Source organism: Oncorhynchus mykiss, chromosome 13, assembly GCF_013265735.2.
Source record: "Oncorhynchus mykiss isolate Arlee chromosome 13, USDA_OmykA_1.1, whole genome shotgun sequence".
NCBI lineage: Eukaryota > Metazoa > Chordata > Actinopteri > Salmoniformes > Salmonidae > Oncorhynchus > Oncorhynchus mykiss.
Genome location: NC_048577.1, coordinates 6227368 through 6248909, shown reverse-complemented (window position 1 = coordinate 6248909; position 21542 = coordinate 6227368). Strand labels below are relative to the sequence as shown.

The window sequence follows — 21542 nt, the reverse complement described above, 5'->3', positions numbered from 1 at the left end:
GCCTGTCCTGGTTATATGAACTACCTACATTATTACACATGTTATTTGTAAATTGTGGAAATAAATTAAGATATGAAAGATTATATATATATATAGATACAATACTATCGAGGTGAGTGTTGGAAAATGCTTTTGTCAGTTAATCTGTTTCTGTTCTGTGGGTGGAACTGTGTGCTCTTTATAAAGGATGGGACCCAATCTCTCCAAGGCCCTAAGATACAGGTTGAGCAGGGGTGGTCTGACAGTATCTGGGACCACAATCCAACTACGGATGGGGGGAGGTTTTAGCAGGTGGTAAAGTGGAGAACAATTGTAGGTTTACTTAGTAGCAGTGCAAATACCATGGTACAGCTACAGTTGAAGTCGGAGGTTAACATACAATCAGGTTGGAGTCATTAAGACTTGTTTTTCAACCATTCCACAAATTTCTTGTTAACAAACTATTATTTTGGCAAGTCAGTTAGGACATCTACTTTGTACATGACAAGTAATGTTTCCAACAATAAGTTTACAGACAGATTATTTCACTTATAATTCACTGTATCACAATTCCAGTGGGTCAGAAGTTTACATACATTAAGTTGACTGTGCCTTTAAACAGCTTGGACAATTCCAGAAAATGACATCATGGCTTTAGAAGTTTCTGATAGGCTAATTGACATCATTTGAGTAAATTGGAGGTGTACCTGTGGATGTATTTCAAGGCCTACCTTCAAACTCAGTGCCTCTTTGCTTGACATCATGGGAATATCAAAGGAAATCTGTAGACCTCCACAAGTCTGGTTCATCCTTGGGAACAATTTCTAAATGCCTGAAGGTACCATGTTCATCTGTACAAACAATAGTACGCAAGTATAAACACCATAGGACCATGCAGCCGTCACACTGCTCAGGAAGGAGACGTGTTCTGTCTCATAGAGATGGACGTACTTTGGTGGGAAAAGTGCAAATCAATACCGGAACAACAGCAAAGGACCTTGTGAAGATGCTGGAGGAAACGGGTACAAAAGTATCTGTATCCACACTAAAACGAGTCCTATATCGACATAACCTGAAAGGCCGCTCAGCAAGGAAGAAGCCACTGCTCCAAAACCCAAATAAAAAAGCCAGACTATGGTTTGCAACACGGGGACAAAGATCGTACTTTTTGGAGAAATGTCCTCTGGTCTGATGAAACAAAAATAGAACTGTTTGGTCATAATGACCATCGTTTTGTTTGGAGGGAAAAGGGGGAGGCTTGCAAGCAGAAGAGCACCATCCCAACCGTGAAGCACGAGGGGTGGCAGCATCATGTTGTTGTGGTGCTTTGCTGCAGGAGGGACTGGTGCACTTCACAAAATAGATGGCATCATGAAAATTACGTGGATATATTGAACCAACATCTCAAGACATCAGTCAGGAAGTTAAAGCTTGGTCGGAAATAGGTCTTCCAAATGGACAATGACCCCAAGCTTACTTATAAAGTTGTGGCAAAATGGCTAAAGGACAACAAAGTCAAGGTATTGGAGTGGCCATCACAAAGCCCTGACCTCAATCCCATAGAAAATTTGTGGGCAGAACAGCTGAAGACATTTCAGTCTAACCTGACTAGTGTCCAGCTGCTTGCCTTTCCTCTCATCCCAGAGAGTCAGCTGGAGAACGTTGACAGACAGAACACAGTGGATCAGATGGTGAAGAGATACGGCCCTCTGGCTGTTTTTATTATTACAGTAGATCACAGGAGTGAGGTGAAAAAGGTGTCTCTCGTAGCAGAAAAAAACCTGCTACATTGTCTATTTGTTCATAGTATTATGTACACTCAGTGTATACATTATTTAGTGTTTATTGCATTCAAAAATGTAGAAAATAGTGTTTATAGCATTTAAAATGTAGAATAGTGTTAAAAACGTAGAAAATAATGTTTATAGCATTTGAAAAAGCATTTGAAAAAAACTACTTGAAATTTCTCCATCCCCATACGATAACAGAGACACACCTCAGGATTCTCTGATTATGGCCTCACCAAGGACAATGACAAACCCATCGATGGACTTGTGTTGTTATTCTTCAAACCACCACATGAACCTGGATGGGACTCCACACTGTATGACTTGTTGCTGCCCAGGAACGTTGTGAGGGACCAGATACACATGCAGATTAGATTAGATTTCAATAGTAAACATGTTAACGTCATTGTCACGTTCTGACCCTAGTTCTTGTGTTATTTCTTTGTTTTAGTTGGTCAGGACGTGAGTTGGGTGGGTATTCTATGTTTTGTGTTTCTAGGTTGGGTTTCTTGTTTGGGCCTGATATGGTTCTCAATCAGAGGCAGGTGCTAGTCATTGTCTCTGATTGGGAGCCATATTTAGGTAGCCTGTTTTGGCATTGTGGGTTGTGGGTGATTGTCTATGTGTAGTGTTTGTGTTCAGCACGATCATGCATTAGCTTCACGGTTGTCATTTTGTTGTTTTGTTGTGTTCAGTTTGTTCCATTAAAATGACGAACACCTCGCTGCGTATTGGTCCTCCGATCCTTCTCGCTTCTCCTCGTCAGATGAGGACGAAGACAGCCGTGACAGTCACGTTAACTTCTTTAGTAATGTTTATCAAATGGTAATTCTGCTTGTCTGCAGTGATTGATTCCTATTAAAGACAACTCGGACTGCCAAAAAATCTGCTTTGTAGCTCAATTTACATTTAAAGGCAAAGTTCCTGCGTAAGTGGAGACTGCATTCACATTAAACGCTGCATATGTCGGGTAAATCAGAAATTACCTTTAAATGTCAAACACGCTATAATGCACATCTTCCGTGGTCCGGATTGAATCTAGCCCTAAGTCACACTTTGCCTCATAATGAATAACGTACTTTAGGTGGAGAAGGAGTGGAAGGATCAGGAGGCAATGTTGAAGGTAACACCTGACTCTCAGCCCAAATCAGATGTACAGCCTCTCTGGACACACAGTACACCTAATACAGCCCAAGGAAAAACACTGAAAGACTGTCATATAGGATGCGGTACTGTCTTGCTTGTAATTAATGTGTTTTTGCTTTAACCTAACCCACTGGGCACAGACGTCAGTTCAACGTCCAGTTTTGATTTACATTTTGGTTGAGTTGTCAACTAATGTGAATTCAACGTGAAATCAACAAAAAATGTCACCATGTCGTTGGATTTTATTTGTTATTTTAAGTTGGGTGAAATAAATATGAAATGCCCATATGTTGATGACTTTTTGCTAATCCAATCAGCTTTCCATTTTTTTTTCTTCATTTTTTGGTTGGGTCTAATTGTGTTGCTGTCCTGTGGCTCTTTGGGTTTTTTTTTTTTTTGTGTGGACCAGTTTGCTTAGGGGACTCTTCTCTGGGTTCATCTCTCTGTAGGTGATGGCTTTGTTATGGAAGGTTTGGGAATCGCTTCCTTGTAGGTGGTTGTAGATTTTAACGGCTATTTTCATACCGGGTATTGGCCTAATTCTGCTCTGCATGCATTATTTGGTGTTTTACGTTGTACACAGAGGATGTTTTTGCAGAATTCTGCATGCAGAATCTCAATTTGGTGTTTGTCCCATTTTAGTCTTACTGAGATTTACTCTTAGGGCCCAGGTCTGACAGAATCTCTGCAGAACATCTAGGTGCTGCTGTAGGCCCTGCTTGGTTGGGGACAGAAGCACCAGATCATCAGCAAACAGTAGACATTTGACTTCAGATTCTAGTAGGGTGAGGCCGGGTGCTGCAGACTGTTCTAGTGCCCTCGCCAATTAGTTGATGTTTATGTTGAAGAGGGCGGGGTTCAAACTGCATCCGTGTCTCACCCAACAATCCTCATCCTCCTTTCACAGCCCAATGGCGTCTCCTAGTCATCTTCCCTGTATCTTCCCTGTAACGGTTCACGCCGTATTTTCCTGCTAAACCACTTGGGGGCGCTAGACACCAAAATAAATATCATACATCCTATCTAGTGCCTCGGGTCTATTCACCAAACACGGGATTACCTGGATTCGTCAAATAAGAAACTGATGTTTTCTTTTGGAAAACGTTTTGTTACGGTTTGCACAGGTGATCAAGTGCTCCCGAATAGCGCAGGCACTGCATCTCAGTGCTTGAGGCTTCACTACAGACCCCCTGGTTCGAATCCAGGCTGTATCACAACTAGCCGTGATTGGAAGTCCCAAAGCGCGCGGCGCACAATTGGCCCAGCGTGGTCCGGGTTTTGCCGGTGTTGGCCGTCATTGTAAATACGAATTTGTTCTTAACTGACTTGCCTAGTTAAATAAAGGTTAAATAAAAAAAATGTTTTTTTTTTTGTTTGTTGAGGAGGCTGAACCGGATATGTAAATGAATTAAAAAACGAAAGTAATTTTGGAGAACGGGATGATCGAACTGTTTCTGTTGAGCGAGAGATACAAGGTAAGACGACCATTGTTATGTGTATTCATAAAGTAGATGATAATGTTTTTGGGACAAAGCGTTACTGTATAATGCTTTCCTTAAGAATGCTAATTTGATGCGCAGAATTCCTTCCCTGTCTGTCTCCAACGAGAGAGCGCCTCTTTTTTATAGACCTATCAGTGGCTTCTCAAAACTGGTTAGAAAATACAACAAACTACAAACAAACATTTCCTTTTCGAATCTACAGTTGTTTCTAACGCTTTTCACGAGGACAAATGTGTTGTGTGAAAGTGAGGAGCCATGAAATGTGAAAAGCCTAGCAACTCAACTTCCTCAAAACCGAGATGCATTTATTAGTGCTCACGGTAACAAAACGTTTTGCAACGGAAACCATTTGCCACTTTTTTTTGTACACAGTTTTGAGTGAACTGTTAATGCTACGTTGCAAAACGGGCTGGTATGGTGCAAACCCACTAAGGATTTCCTTTTTAATGTTTTAGTTTTTTGTTGTCCTTTCCGGACCGGCTGCCAGTATGATACATACAGTACAGTAGAGCAGAGTACAGTTCGTATGGTCATGAAAATCCTAGAAAATGATCAACTCCTGAAAGTTTTGGAAAAGTAATGGAAATGAATACAATCATTTATTTAATGTAATTTATTTAGGCACAGTTGTAAAATATTTTAGCAATCAAATTAAAATCAGCATATCAGCCAGGATCGGAATTGCACTGTGTTTGCGCGCATCAACTGTGTAGTGCGAGACGAGTGGGCCGTTGCAGCGGGTAGGCCTGGCCTATAAAATATGATAGAGGAAAGATTAACTAGGTAGTCAATTCAAAAACAGATATTGTACACTCTAGTTAATCATTGTCAGCATGTATTCTTGTTTTCGTCATGTCCCCAAAAACAAAGTTGTTTAACTTTTTTGAACGATTCATATGATTAATTTCAACGATTATTTTTGACGAAACAAACGATTTACTTCGCCATCGTATTAGTTAGGATTCGGTTCAATCGCATTGAATTTAATCATTTGAATCAACATTATTTGTGAATCGTGAACATTAATTTTAGGAAAAAAGATTAGATGTAGCCTTTCTTTTGGATTATGTGGATTCAAAACGTATTTCGCTAATCACCCTGCAAAGTAAACACTTCTAAGGTAGCTAAGATAAATATGACTAAACAAGAAAAGGTACATTTCCAGAAAATATGTGGGCTTACTTCAGCTAAATAAAAATATTTGTAGCCTACCATAGCCATTTGATCTTTGATATATGTAATTAATTAATTATTTAAAAAGGCATAAAACGTGTTTGGTTATAATGTTAATGTTTTAAGGCTGGTCAACCATCCTCCAGGAGAGCTAATGGTGTGCAGGCTTTTATTCCAGTCCCCTTCTAACAAACCCTCTTTTAAAAATGAGCTGCTCAACCAGACGTTGACACATTGGCTCTGATGTGTCAAAAGTCTTCACCCAGTAGCTCTCCAGACTGAGGGTTGACAACATGTGTTTTATTCAGTTGCCGAACAGTACTGTACTTTGTCAGTGGTTAAGTGTCTTGCACAACGACAGGAGATGGTAAGGCTACACGGGATCAGAGAGCAGCCTCCCACTGTCAATACCACATTTATGCTAAAACATTTATACGTACATATAAACACAGCCAATTGTTGGTCATGCGAATTTGGTTTAAAGTCATGAAATTCCGTCATTCAAAATGTGTATGAACCCTGCAGTAAAGAAAAGTAGAGTATAGTTCAGGACAGTAGAGTATAGTTCAGGACAGTAGAGTATAGTTCAGGACAGTATAGTATAGTTCAGGACAGTAGAGTATAGTTCAGGACAGTATAGTATAGTTCAGGACACTAGAGTATAGTTCAGGACAGTAGAGTATAGTTCAGGACAGTAGAGTATAGTCCAGGACAGTAGAGTATAGTTCAGAACAGCAGAGTATAGTCCATGACAGTAGAGTATAGTCCAGGACAGTAGAGTATAGTTCAGGACAGTAGAGTATAGTCCAGGACAGTAGAGTATAGTTCAGGACAGCAGAGTATAGTTCAGGACAGTAGAGTATAGTTCAGGACAGTAGAGTATAGTTCAGGACAGTAGAGTATAGTTCAGGACAGCAGAGTATAGTTCAGGACAGTAGAGTATAGTTCAGGACAGCAGAGTATAGTTCAGGACAGCAGAGTATAGTCCAGGACAGTAGAGTATAGTCCAGGACAGCAGAGTATAGTTCAGGACAGTAGAGTATAGTTCAGGACAGTAGAGTATAGTTCAGGACAGTAGAGTATAGTTCAGGACAGTAGAGTATAGTTCAGGACAGTAGAGTATAGTCCAGGACAGTAGAGTATAGTCCAGGACAGTAGAGTATAGTTCAGGACAGTAGAGTATAGTTCAGGACAGTAGAGTATAGTTCAGGACAGTAGAGTATAGTCCAGGACAGTAGAGTATAGTTCAGGACAGCAGAGTATAGTCCATGACAGTAGAGTATAGTCCAGGACAGTAGAGTATAGTTCAGGACAGTAGAGTATAGTCCAGGACAGTAGAGTATAGTTCAGGACAGCAGAGTATAGTTCAGGACAGTAGAGTATAGTTCAGGACAGTAGAGTATAGTTCAGGACAGTAGAGTATAGTTCAGGACAGCAGAGTATAGTTCAGGACAGTAGAGTATAGTTCAGGACAGCAGAGTATAGTTCAGGACAGCAGAGTATAGTCCAGGACAGTAGAGTATAGTTCAGGACAGCAGAGTATAGTTCAGGACAGTAGAGTATAGTTCAGGACAGTAGAGTATAGTTCAGGACAGTAGAGTATAGTTCAGGACAGTAGAGTATAGTCCAGGACAGTAGAGTATAGTCCAGGACAGTAGAGTATAGTTCAGGACAGTAGAGTATAGTTCAGGACAGTAGAGTATAGTTCAGGACAATAGAGTATAGTTCAGGACAATAGAGTATAGTCCAGGACAGTAGAGTATAGTTCAGGACAGTAGAGTATAGTTCAGGACAGTAGAGTATAGTTCAGGACAGTAGAGTATAGTTCAGGACAGTAGAGTATAGTTCAGGACAGTAGAGTATAGTTCAGGACAGTAGAGTACAGTTCAGGACAGTAGAGTATAGTTCAGGACAGTAGAGTATAGTTCAGGACAATAGAGTATAGTTCAGGACAATAGAGTATAGTCCAGGACAATAGAGTATAGTTCAGGACAGTAGAGTATAGTTCAGGACAGTAGAGTATAGTTCAGGACAATAGAGTATAGTTCAGGACAATAGAGTATAGTTCAGGACAATAGAGTATAGTTCAGGACAGTAGAGTATAGTTCAGGACAGTAGAGTATAGTTCAGGACAGTAGAGTATAGTTCAGGACAGTAGAGTATAGTTCAGGACAGTAGAGTATAGTTCAGGACAGTAGAGTATAGTTCAGGACAGTAGAGTATAGTTCAGGACAGTAGAGTATAGTTCAGCACAGTAGAGTATAGTTCAGGACAGTAGAGTATAGTTCAGGACAGTAGAGTATAGTTCAGGACAGTAGAGTACAGTATAGTGTGCTGTGTTGCACTCTACTGTAGTCTACTCAACTCTAATGTACTACACTAAACTCTACTGTACGATACTGTACTCGATGGAAGTCACCCTCAATTTCGTCAGCAACGTGACAACGGAGGGCCCTCCAAGTAAGTTTTTAGGGACGAGGGGCTGGTTTGACAAATCACTGCTGGAGGGCTGCAGGAGCTACTGAGCTTACTGATCGCCTACATTTACCAAACCTGGTTTAGGGAATTGCCAGGGACCTCACCATACAATATTATCACCATACTCTGGTGCCAATACGATATATAATGTGATTCTCAGGATTCTATATGTATTGTGATTCTATACGTATTGTGATTCTCAGGATTCTATATGTATTGTGATTCTATATGTATTGTGATTCTATACGTATAGTGATTATATACGCATTGTGATTCTCAGGATTCTATACGTATAGTGATTATATACGCATTGTGATTCTCAGGATTCTATACGTATAGTGATTCTATATGTATTGTGATTCTCAGGATTCTATACGTATTGTGATTCTCAGGATTCTATATGTATTGTGATTCTCAGGATTATATACGTATTGTGATTCTCAGGATTATATACGTATTGTGATTCTCAGGATTATATATGTATTGTGATTCTCAGGATTCTATATGTATTGTGATTCTCAGGATTCTATATGTATTGTGATTCAACACTGGGATTTTATTGCGATTTGATGTTCCAAACATATTGCTCACCATATGTCTGCTGCAGAGGAACAAGTAGAGAGACATGAGAAAACAAGTGTTGATCAGTCATGGAAATGTGTGCCATCCTTGTCTAAGTGAAAGTACATCTTAGAGTGGATAAAAACACAAGAGAAGCTCTTTATTATTCTCCAAAATGTGAAAATCTACCTTAAAATGCACTACCTATTCTCTCTCGGAGTGCTGCTTTGAACGGGCAGAGACGCTTTTGATGCCGTCTCTCTTTGTGTAACGGCTGTCGTCGGGAGAAAGAGAGGAGGACCAATGTGCAGCGTGGTACGTGTTCATCTTTTTAATAAAGTAAACTGAACACTGAATAACAAACAACAAAGAAACAACCAAAACAGTTCTGTCTGGTGCAGACACATAAAGACTGGAAATAACCACCCACAAAACAGAATTGAAAACAGGCTACCTAAATATGGTTCTCAATCAGGGACAACGATTGACAGCTGCCTCTGATTGAGAACCATATCAGTCTAAACACATAAATAGAAAATCATAGACAAACTAACATAGACAACCCACCCAACTCACGCCCTGACCATACTAAAACAAAAGACAAAACAAAGGAACTAAGGTCAGAACGTGACACTTTGTATCCATCTCTTTCTTTTATACATACAGTGCCTTGCGAAAGTATTCGGCCCCCTTGAACTTTGCGACCTTTTGCCACATTTCAGGCTTCAAACATAAAGATATAAAACTGTATTTTTTTGAAGAATCAACAAGTTGAAAATCATGAAGTGGAACGACATTTATTGGATATTTCAAACTTTTATAACAAATCAAAAACTGAAAAATTGGGCGTGCAAAATTATTCAGCCCCCTTAAGTTAATACTTTGTAGCGCCACCTTTTGCTGCGATTACAGCTGTAAGTCGCTTGGGGTATGTCTCTATCAGTTTTGCACATCGAGAGACTGACATTTTTTCCCCATTCCTCCTTGCAAAACAGCTCGAGCTCAGTGAGGTTGGATGGAGAGCATTTGTGAACAGCAGTTTTCAGTTCTTTCCACAGATTCTCGATTGGATTCAGGTCTGGACTTTGACTTGGCCATTCTAACACCTGGATATGTTTATTTTTGAACCATTCCATTGTAGATTTTGCTTTATGTTTTGGATCATTGTCTTGTTGGAAGACAAATCTCCGTCCCAGTCTCAGGTCTTTTGCAGACTCCATCAGGTTTTCTTCCAGAATGGTCCTGTATTTGGCTCCATCCATCTTCCCATCAATTTTAACCATCTTCCCTGTCCCTGCTGAAGAAAAGCAGGCCCAAACCATGATGCTGCCACCACCATGTTTGACAGTGGGGATGGTGTGTTCAGCTGTGTTGCTTTTACGCCAAACATAACGTTTTGCATTGTTGCCAAAAAGTTCAATTTTGGTTTCATCTGACCAGAGCACCTTCTTCCACATGTTTGGTGTGTCACCTCAGCTGTAGATCTCTGCAGTTCATCCAGAGTGATCATGGGCCTCTTGGCTGCATCTCTGATCAGTCTTCTCCTTGTATGAGCTGAAAGTTTAGAGGGACGGCCAGGTCTTGGTAGATTTGCAGTGGTCTGATACTCCTTCCATTTCAATATTATCGCTTGCACAGTGCTCCTTGGGATGTTTAAAGCTTGGGAAATCTTTCTGTATCCAAATCCGGCTTTAAACCTCTTCACAACAGTATCTCGGACCTGCCTGGTGTGTTCCTTGTTCTTCATGATGCTCTCTGCGCTTTTAACGGACCTCTGAGACTATCACAGTGCAGGTGCATTTATACGGAGACTTGATTACACACAGGTGGATTGTATTTATCATCATTAGTCATTTAGGTCAACATTGGATCATTCAGAGATCCTCACTGAACTTCTGGAGAGAGTTTGCTGCACTGAAAGTAAAGGGGCTGAATAATTTTGCACGCCCAATTTCTCAGTTTTTGATTTGTTAAAAAAGTTTGAAATATCCAATAAATGTCGTTCCACTTCATGATTGTGTCCCACTTGTTGTTGATTCTTCACAAAAAAATACAGTTTTATATCTTTATGTTTGAAGCCTGAAATGTGGCAAAAGGTCACAAAGTTCAAGGGGGTCGAATACTTTCGCAAGGCACTGTATATATATTTTTTATTTTTTTATTTTACCTTTATTTAACCAGGCAAGTCAGTTAAGAACACATTCTTATTTTCAATGACGGCCTGGGAACAGTGGGTGCCTGTTCAGGGGCAGAACGACAGATTTGTACCTTGTCAGCTCGGGGGTTTGAACTCGCAACCTTCCGGTTACTAGTCCAACGCTCTAACCACTAGGCTACGCTGCCGCCCCGAGCTATATATATATATATATATCTATCTCAGTCTTGAAATGAAATAAAACAAAAATCCATCTGTCGGGCAGAGTGCCTTACTACACAGTGAGGTGGGTGGCCATGGTGCTGAACTGGGCATACATGGCTTCTATGCTTTATCGCAGTAGGCCAGTGTTACACACTAGGTTTTGTAAGGGGGACACTTTGGGTTGAGACAATCAGTGAAGGCCGCACAGATCTTTAATTTGTTGTACTCTTTCTTCCAATATTATCAATTATCAATTGAGAGCAAATTCAGAGCAATAGAGCAAATGCAATTGAGTTGATGTACAGCACATCACAAATATCAACATACACACATGAAATAGGCTACATCACATATATACAACCCATATTAAGGGTTACCTCAGTAGTTGGATGAGTGAAAATGTCCTTCTGCTCCTTGACTGAATTCATTCTAAATGTATAGTCTGTTGTTGCTACCCTTGTGAGGAAATCGGCATTGGCTAGTCTGTTTCTCTGTTTTGGTTTCACAATGTATATTGTTGAAAATGTTGCTTCACATGAATAAGTGCTGACAAAAAATGTGACCTTTTGCACACACTGCTTCAGAAGTGGTTACTCTGTGTCTGACACAAGGCTCCAGAAATGGGTGACACCTGATCTTAGTTCACCTTGCAATGTGCCATTTGCCTGCAGCTCCACGATCTCACTCTCTATTCCAGCACGGTCAGGACAGAGGGCTCTGATAACTGGGGTCAGAGATGACACTATCTCACTCTGTATTCCAGCACGGTCAGGACAGAGGGCTGTGATGACTGGGGTCAGAGATGACACTATCTCACTCTGTATTCCAGCACGGTCAGGACAGAGGGCTGTGATGACTGGGGTCAGAGATGACACTATCTCGCTCTCTATTCCAGCACGTTCAGGGCAGTGGGCTGTGATGACAGTGTCATCTCTGACCCCAATCTCACTCTCTATTCCAGCACGGTCAGGACAGAGGGCTGTGATGACTGGGGTGAGAGATGACACTATCTCACTCTCTATTCCAGCACGGTCAGGACAGAGGGCTGTGATGACTGGGGTCAGAGATGACACTGGCACATGAAAGGGGTTCTCAATGAAGTGGAAAAACTCCTTCATATCCTTGAAGCTTGACTCAAACTCCAATCTCAATTCTTCCAACACACACAAATTCCTCATAGTTAAAATGCTGCAGTATGTCTGGGTTGGAAAGGTGACTGCTCTGAGTTATGGGAAACGAACAAACTGTCTGTCAGGCATGAACAGTGTGGTGATTTAAATTTGATATGCTGTGACCACACGCAGCTAAAACTCAAGTTGATAAACAACTTCAAATACTAGGCTTTTAGAGAATATATTATAGGAACCCAGAACTATTCCTTCCCTTTATCATAATGAGTCAATCTATTCTTGTTCTGTTACATTATGTGTGATTGTAGCTGATGTGAAATGGCTAGCTAGTTAGCGGTGCACACTAGTAGTGTTCAATCAGTGACGTCACCCGCTTTGAGACCTAGAAGTACTGATTACCCTTGTTCTGCATGAGTCGCAGCTTAGTGGAGGGATAGGTAACAAGTCTAGACGTAGATACATATCACATCATTGTATCTGGCCCATTGGCGTCTGTGAGAGTATGGGCAGCACCATTGAGGCCATATCTATTTTGAAGAGGTCAATTGTCTTCCACTACTTTTCTGAGTTGGTAAACAAACTGAAAGAGTGCACACTGCCACCTGGAGTGTGTTGTTTGAACAGGTATAAAGCCAAGGTTGGCTGATCCCTCCCAGTGACCTGGATGGAATTATGTGATCATTCCTCTTAACCAATAGGAAGTCCCACCCAGTTGACTACTTCAAAATTGTGAAAGTCCTAAATGGCGGTCCCCATGCTAAAACAAGCTTTTGGGCCCAAGAGTCCTCTATCATTCTCTATGGTAACGATTATTTGTGGATGACAGTTGTCGACGTGTTCAGAGGGTCCCTGGTTTGAGACCAGAATAGAGTTCTAGTGTTCTAGATCTGGGTAGAGTTCTAGTGTTCTTAGTGTTCTAGAACGAGGAGAGGATGGAAGCAGTACTTTTGATATTGAGGGACTAACCCAAATTTGTCCAATGAGAAACTCTTGTTTTCATTGCAAAAAGTTTTCTGTTGTGACCAATGACGTCGTCTCAGAAGGGGTTGAAAAACCTGACAGAAATATGACTATGGCTGATGCTTTTCAACACCTGCAGTTGTATTTTGTATGTTTTAATTTAGGTTTTAAAAACAATACAATTCAAATAATTGAGTCCAATAACAATAACACATGTAGTTTTATGTGTTCACTCACAGGTCTCCTAGATCAAGACTCTGTAGAGACAAAGAGATGGGGAGCAACTGCACCAAAAGGACCAGAGAAGAGGAGAGCACTCACTCTGTCTCAAGGCGGGGAGAAGAGGGGAGCACTCACCCTGTCTTACGTCCGATATATAGGTAGAGCACTCCCTCTGTCAGGTGGAGACGCTCAGGGAAGAGATGTGGGGTCTCAATGTTGTAGTACCATGATGAGGACACAGGGGGAGGTATTACCAGATACTGTATATACAAAAGGGGTCTCAGCTTTAGCATAAGATATGTAACATGTCTTGAGCTACTCATTGTTTTCTGGCTTTCAAATAGGCACATTCTTCACTTCTCCTCTCCCCTGCAACTCTTCCCCTGGTCCTTAGAGAGAAAGTAGTGATCTATGTTATCAACTCTTCCCCTGGTCCTTAGTGTCCAAGATAATGTAATTTTTTGTTAATGTTAATATACAGTGGGGCAAAAAAGTATTTAGTCAGCCACCAATTGTGCATGTTCTCCCACTTAAAAATATGAGAGGCCTGTAATTTTCAACATAGGTACACTTCAACTATGACAGACAAAATGAGAAAAAAATTCCAGAAAATCACATTGTAGGATTTTTAATGAATTTATTTGCAAATTATGGTGGAAAATAAGTATTTGGTCACCTACAAACAGGCAAGATTTCTGGCTCTCACAGACCTGTAACTACTTCTTTAAGAGGCTCCTCTGTCCTCCATTTGTTACTAGGGTAGCCTAGTGGTTAGAGCGTTGGATTAGAAACCGGAAGGTTGCAAGTTCAAACCCCCGAGCTGACAAGGTACAAATCTGTCGTTCTGCCCCTGAACAGACCCACTGTTCCTAGGCCGTCATTGAAAATAAGAATTTGTTCTTAACTGACTTGCCTGACTTAAAGGTAAAATAAAAAATAAAAAAATTAATGCCACCTGTTTGAACTTGTTATCAGTATAAAATACACCTATCCACAACCTCAAACAATCACACTCCAAACTCCACTATGGCCAAGACCAAAGAGCTGTCAAAGGACACCAGAAACAAAATTGTAGACCTGCACCAGGCTGGGAAGACTGAATCTGCAATAGGTAAGCAGCTTGGTTTGAAGAAATCAACTGTGGGAGCAATTATTAGGAAATGGAAGACATACAGGACAACTGATAATCTCCCTCAATCTGGGGCTCCACGCAAGATCTCACCTCGTGGGGTCAAAATGATCACAAAAATCCCAGAACCACACGGGGGGGCCTAGAGAATGACCTGCAGAGAGCTGGGACCAAAGTAACAAAGCCTACCATCAGTAACACACTACGCCGCCAGGGACTCAAATCCTGCAGTGCCAGACGTGTCCCCCTGCTTAAGACAGTACATGTCTGAAGTTTGCTAGAGAGCATTTGGATGATCCAGAAGAAGATTGGGAGAATGTCATATGGTCAGATGAAACCAAAATATAACTTTTTGGTAAAAACTCAACTCGTCGTGTTTGGAGGACAAAGAATGAGTTGCATTCAAAGAACACCATACCTACTGTGAAGCATGGGGGTGGAAACATCATGCTTTGGGGCTGTTTTTCTGCAAAAGGACCAGGACGACTGATCCGTGTAAAGGAAAGAATGAATAGAGCCATGCATCGTGAGATTTTGAGTGAAAACTTCCTTCCATCAGCAAGGGCATTGAAGATGAAATGTGTCTGGGTCTTTCAGCATGATAATCATCCCAAACACACCGCCCGGGCAACGAAGGAGTGGCTTCGTAAGAAGCATTTCAAGGTCCTGGAGTGGCCTAGCCAGTCTCCAGATCTCAACCCCATAGAACATCTTTGGAGGGAGTTGAAAGTCCGTGTTGCCCAGCAACAGCCCCAAATCATCACTGCTCTAGAGGAGATCTGCATGGAGAAATGGGCCAAAATACCAGCAACAGTGTGTGAAAACCTTGTGAAGACTTACATAAAACATTTGACCTTTGTCATTGCCAACAAAGGGTATATAACAAAGTATTGAGAAACTTTTGTTATTGACCAAATACTTATTTTCCACCATAATTTGCTAATAAATTCATTCAAAATCCTACAATGTGATTTTCTGGATTTTTTTTCTCATTTTGTCTGTCATAGTTGAAGTGTACCTATGATGAAAATTACACAATTGGTGGCTGACTAAATACTTTTTTGCCCCACTGTACATGGCAAAATAATGGTTAATAAAACTAAGGGGGGAACTATAAAAAAACATCCCAAATATTTTATTTTCAGTTTTTGTTTTTCACTTTCAAATTTACAATTGTTCATATAGAAAAAAATGAAATGGGATGTTCTGATTCCATGTCAACGTTCAGATTCCATGTCAACGTTCAGATTCCATGTCAACGTTCTGATCCCATGTCAACGTTCAGATTCCATGTCAACGTTCTGATCCCATGTCAACGTTCAGATTCCATGTCAACGTTCTGATTCCATGTCAACGTTCAGATTCCATGTCAACGTTCAGATTCCATGTCAACGTTCTGATTCCATGTCAACGTTCTGATCCCATGTCAACGTTCAGATTCCATGTCAACGTTCAGATTCCATGTCAACGTTCAGATTCCATGTCAACGTTCAGATTCCATGTCAACGTTCTGATCCCATGTCAACGTTCTGATTCCATGTCAACGTTCAGATTCCATGTCAACGTTCAGATTCCATGTCAACGTTCAGATTCCATGTCAACGTTCTGATCCCATGTCAACGTTCAGATTCCATGTCAACGTTCAGATTCCATGTCAACGTTCTGATCCCATGTCAACGTTCAGATTCCATGTCAACGTTCAGATTCCATGTCAACGTTCAGATTCCATGTCAACGTTCAGATTCCATGTCAACGTTCAGATTCCATGTCAACGTTCAGATTCCATGTCAACGTTCAGATTCCATGTCAACGTTCTGATCCCATGTCAACGTTCAGATTCCATGTCAACGTTCTGATCCCATGTCAACGTTCAGATTCCATGTCAACGTTCAGATTCCATGTCAACGTTCAGATTCCATGTCAACGTTCAGATTCCATGTCAACGTTCTGATCCCATGTCAACGTTCAGATTCCATGTCAACGTTCAGATTCCATGTCAACGTTCAGATTCCATGTCAACGTTCTGATCCCATGTCAACGTTCAGATTCCATGTCAACGTTCTGATCCCATGTCAACGTTCTGATCCCATGTCAACGTTCAGATTCCATGTCAACGTTCAGATTCCATGTCAACGTTCTGATCCCATGTCAACGTTCAGATTCCATGTCAACGTTCAGATTCCATGTCAACGTTCTGATTCCATGTCAACGTTCAGATTCCATGTCAACGTTCTGATTCCATGTCAACGTTCAGATTCCATGTCAACGTTCTGATTCCATGTCAACGTTCTGATCCCATGTCAACGTTCAGATTCCATGTCAACGTTCAGATTCCATGTCAACGTTCAGATTCCATGTCAACGTTCAGATTCCATGTCAACGTTCTGATCCCATGTCAACGTTCTGATTCCATGTCAACGTTCAGATTCCATGTCAACGTTCAGATTCCATGTCAACGTTCAGATTCCATGTCAACGTTCTGATCCCATGTCAACGTTCTGATTCCATGTCAACGTTCAGATTCCATGTCAACGTTCAGATTCCATGTCAACGTTCAGATTCCATGTCAACGTTCAGATTCCATGTCAACGTTCAGATTCCATGTCAACGTTCAGATCCCATGTCAACGTTCTGATCCCATGTCAACGTTCTGATTCCATGTCAACGTTCTGATCCCATGTCAACGTTCTGATTCCATGTCAACGTTCAGATTCCATGTCAACGTTCAGATTCCATGTCAACGTTCAGATCCCATGTCAACGTTCAGATTCCATGTCAACGTTCAGATTCCATGTCAACGTTCAGATTCCATGTCAACGTTCAGATTCCATGTCAACGTTCAGATTCCATGTCAACGTTCTGATCCCATGTCAACGTTCAGATTCCATGTCAACGTTCTGATTCCATGTCAACGTTCTGATTCCATGTCAACGTTCAGATTCCATGTCAACGTTCTGATTCCATGTCAACGTTCTGATTCCATGTCAACGTTCAGATTCCATGTCAATGCTTAAATCACACCAGAAGACAAGTCTGGAAGAAAACTAAAACATAAATATATTTCGTTTGTGTAATTCCCCTTTAACTGAGCATAGTATAGTGAGGAATGTGGTGTCTAATGTGCCGGTCTCACGATGGTTCTGTACTGCTGCTGATCACTTCACGGTCAAGTTTGCAAACAACAAATGATATATTTACTCATGATAGACTTCTGCCAGGTAAGCCTACTTCGCAGTTAACATTTAATTGAGAAGAGTTTTGATAAAGTTCACATCAACTGGCTACACAGGGAGTGATAGACAGACGTGCGCACCACACAGACACAGGAGCAATATTGCTGGAAATTAATTGGCAGATATTGTGTTTGGGGAGGGGTCAAGTGCAAGTACTGGTTCAGGTGAGGTGGAGGATTATTATATAAAACAAATCAATATATTGGGTTTATTGATTTACTATGTGTTCACTCACAGTGCTCACACCTCATGGATTTAGTATATACACCGGGTTGATACTGCATCGGTTGAGGAGGAGGACTTTTTAAGATACTTTTTGAAGAGGGGGACAGTAAAATATCTGAATTGTATATAGGTGTTTTTCTATGGTAAATATATTATATAATACAATCAATGTATTGGGTTTATTGATTTACTTTGTGTTCACTCACAGCTCTGAGAGCTATTACAGCGCTTATGGATCTGCACAATTTGAAGACGACCTGATGGGGAGAGAACCAATATTCGGGTGAGGACGATTATTTAAGATACTTTTTGAAGAGGGGGACAGTAAAACATCTGAATTGTATTTAGTCATTTTTCTATGGTTAACATATTATATAATACAAATCAATGAATTGGGTTTATTGATTTACTTTGCGTGTTCAATCACAGGGATGATTTTTTTAATTAAAAAAATCAATATATTGCACCTTTATTTAACCAGGTAAGCTAGTTGAGAACAAGTTCTCATTTACAACTGCGACCTGGCCAAGATAAAGCAAAGCAGTCCCACCCGAAACAACACAGAGCGTACAGTCAATAACACAATAGAAATAAAGTCTATATAAAGTGTGCAAATGTCGTGAGGAGGTAAAGCAATAAATAGGCCATAGTAATTACAATTTAGCAGATTAACACTGGAGTGTTGGATGAGCAGATGATGGTGTGTAAGTAGTGATTCTGGTGTGCAAAAGAGCATAATAGTAAATAAAAACAATATGGGGATGAGGTAGGTAGATTGGGTGGGCTATTTACAGATGGACTATGTACAGCTGCAGTGATCGGTTAGCTGCTCAGATAGCTGATGTTTACAGTTAGTGAGGGAAATGTAAGTCTCCAGCTTCAGCGATGTTTTCAATTCGTTCCAGTCACTGGCAGCAGAGAACTGGAAGGAAAGGCGGCCAAAGGGGGTGTTGGCTTTGGGGATGACCAGTGAGATATACCTGCTGGAGCGCGTGCTACGGTTGGGTGTTGTTATCGTGAACAGTGAGCTGAGATAAGGCGGAGCTTTACCTAGCATAGACTTATAGATGACCTGGAGCCAGTGGATCTGGCGACGAATATATAGCGAGGGCCAGCCGACTAGAGCATACAGGTTGCAGTGGTGGGTGGTATAAGGCGCTTTTGTAACAAAACGGATGGCACTGTGATAAACTGCATCCAATTTGCTGAGTAGAGTATTGGAAGCTATTTTGTAGATGACATCGCCGAAGTCGAGGATTGGTAGGATAGTCAGTTTTATTAGGGTAAGTTTGGCGGCGTGAGTGAAGGAGGCTTTGTTGCGAAATAGAAAGCCCATTCTAGATTTGATTTTGGATTGGAGATGTTTGATATGTGTTTGGAAGGAGAGTTTACAGTCTAGCCAGACACCTAGGTATTTGTAGTTGTCCACATATTCTAGGTCAGAACCGTCCAGAGTAGTGATGCTAGTCGGGCGTGCGGGTGCAGGCAGCGAACGGTTGAAAAGCATGCATTTGGTTTTACTAGCATTTAAGAGCAGTTGGAGGCCACGGAAGGAGTGTTGTATGGCATTGAAGGTCATTTTGTCATCTGCATTATCGGTGGATCAGGGAATCACCCGCAGCAAGGTCGACACCGTTGATATATACAGAGAAAAGAGTCAGCCCAAGAATTGAACCCTGTGGTACCCCCATAGAGACTGCCAGAGGTCAGGACAGGAGACCCTCCGATTTGACACACTGAACTCTGTCTGCAAAGTAGTTGGTGAACCAGGCAAGGCAGTCATTTGAGAAAGTCTTAGTGAATGCAACTGGATGAGGTGAGGAGGAGGATTATTTAAGATACTGTTTGAAGAGGTAGGGTTTCAGATGTTTTGGAAGATGGGCAGGCACTCTGCTGTCCTAGCTTCAGGGGGACAAGCGGGGAGCCCAGCCAACAGAGAGTTGCAGATTGGAGAGGACAAGTGCCTGAATTAGGACCTGCGCCACTTCCTGTGTGAGGAAAGGTCATACTCTATGGATGTTGTAGAGCATGAACCTGCAGGAGCAAGTCATTGCTTTGAAGTTTGCAGAGAACGACAGGGTGTTGTCCAGGGTCACGACAAAATTCTTTACACACTGGGGGGGGGGCACGGCGGAGTTGTCAACCGTGATGGAGAGCTCTTGGAGCCGGCAGGCAACTCTGTCTTATCGACGTTGAGCTTGAGGTGGTTGGCCGACATCCAAGCTGAGATATCTGCCAGGCACACAGAGATGTGTGTCGCCACCTGGGTGTCAGAAGGGGGAAGGAGAAAAGTCGTTGAGTGACATCCACATAGCAATGATAGGAGAGACCATGAGAGGATATGACAGAGCCAAGTGACTTGGTGTAAAGAGAAAAGAGGAAAAGAAAAGAGGAAATAGCTTAGAACCGAGCCCTGGGGGACACCAGTAGTGAGAGTACGTGGTGAGAGCGGCCTGTCAGGTAGGATGCAATCCAAGAGTGTGCAGAGGCTGAGACGCCCAGAGAGAGGGTGAAGAGAAGGATCTGATGGTTCAAGGTGTCGAAGGCAGCGGATAGATCTAGGGAGGATGAGAACTTTGGCAGTGCTGAGAGCCTCCATGACACAGAGAAGAGCAATCTCGGTTGAGACACATTGTATATCATGGGTCTCCAAGAGGTCGATCGCAAGCTACCAGCAAAAAACTATAGACCTTTGTCCTTTCTTTTCTTCTAACCCTAGCCAGTCAGGCTTCAAGACGGGTCAATCTCGGTTGAGGGTTAGAAGATCGTTCTGAGAGTGATAACATGAAAGTTTTTTGGAAAGAAAAAACGGGACACAGGTTTATTTTATTACTGGTAGCTTTCGATCGACCTCTTGGAGACCCATGATATACAATGTGTCCATGTTTGTTGTTGTTCCAGATCCGCCCACCGTTTTGAGGATGTTGAGACAGAGAAGATATGTGAGGAAACCGGTAAGTAAAGCTGTGACTGAGGTGAAACACCAGAAATGGTCTCATTATGAAGTAATGTATCTGAGGTGAAACACCAGAAATGGTCTCATTATGTAGTAATGTATCTGAGGTGGAACACCAGAAATGGTCTCATTATGAAGTAATGTATCTGAGGTGAAACACCAGAAATGGTCTCCTTATGTAGTAATGTATCTGAGGTGAAACACCAGAAATGGTCTCCTTGTGTAGTAATGTATCTGAGGTGAAACACCAGAAATGGTCTCCTTGTGTAGTAATGTATCTGAGGTGGAACACCAGAAATGGTCTCCTTGTGAAGTAATGTATCTGAGGTGAAACACCAGAAATGGTCTCCTTATGTAGTAATGTATCTGAGGTGAAACACCAGAAATGGTCTCCTTATGTAGTAATGTATCTGAGGTGAAACACCAGAAATGGTCTCATTATGTAGTAATGTATCTGAGGTGAAACACCAGAAATGGTCTCCTTATGTAGTAATGTATCTGAGGTGAAACACCAGAAATGGTCTCCTTGTGAAGTAATGTATCTGAGGTGGAACACCAGAAATGGTCTCCTTGTGAAGTAATGGTTTTCCTACTGAATATAGCTTTAGCTTTCTATTATTTACATCTATTATTATTTATAATATTTTATATTTATTTTCTATTTTAAACTGGTCTTGTATTGTAGTGGTCTGGGTGTAGCTG

General features: G+C 41.4%; 1 protein-coding gene across 2 annotated transcripts in view; it reads left to right on the top strand.

Annotated features, from left to right (window-relative positions):
- Nucleotides 1-4296: 4296 nt before the first annotated feature.
- Nucleotides 4297-21542, top strand: part of LOC118938166 (protein NLRC3-like) — a 40643-nt gene continuing 23397 nt past the window's right edge. For both annotated transcript variants that reach the window (XM_036939958.1, XM_036939959.1), the window contains exons 1-4: nt 4297-4387; nt 13315-13455; nt 18093-18167; nt 20786-20838. In XM_036939958.1, the coding sequence (XP_036795853.1) occupies nt 13349-13455; nt 18093-18167; nt 20786-20838 (235 nt within the window). In that variant the 5' untranslated portion in view covers nt 4297-4387; nt 13315-13348. The remainder of the gene's footprint in view (nt 4388-13314; nt 13456-18092; nt 18168-20785; nt 20839-21542) is intronic.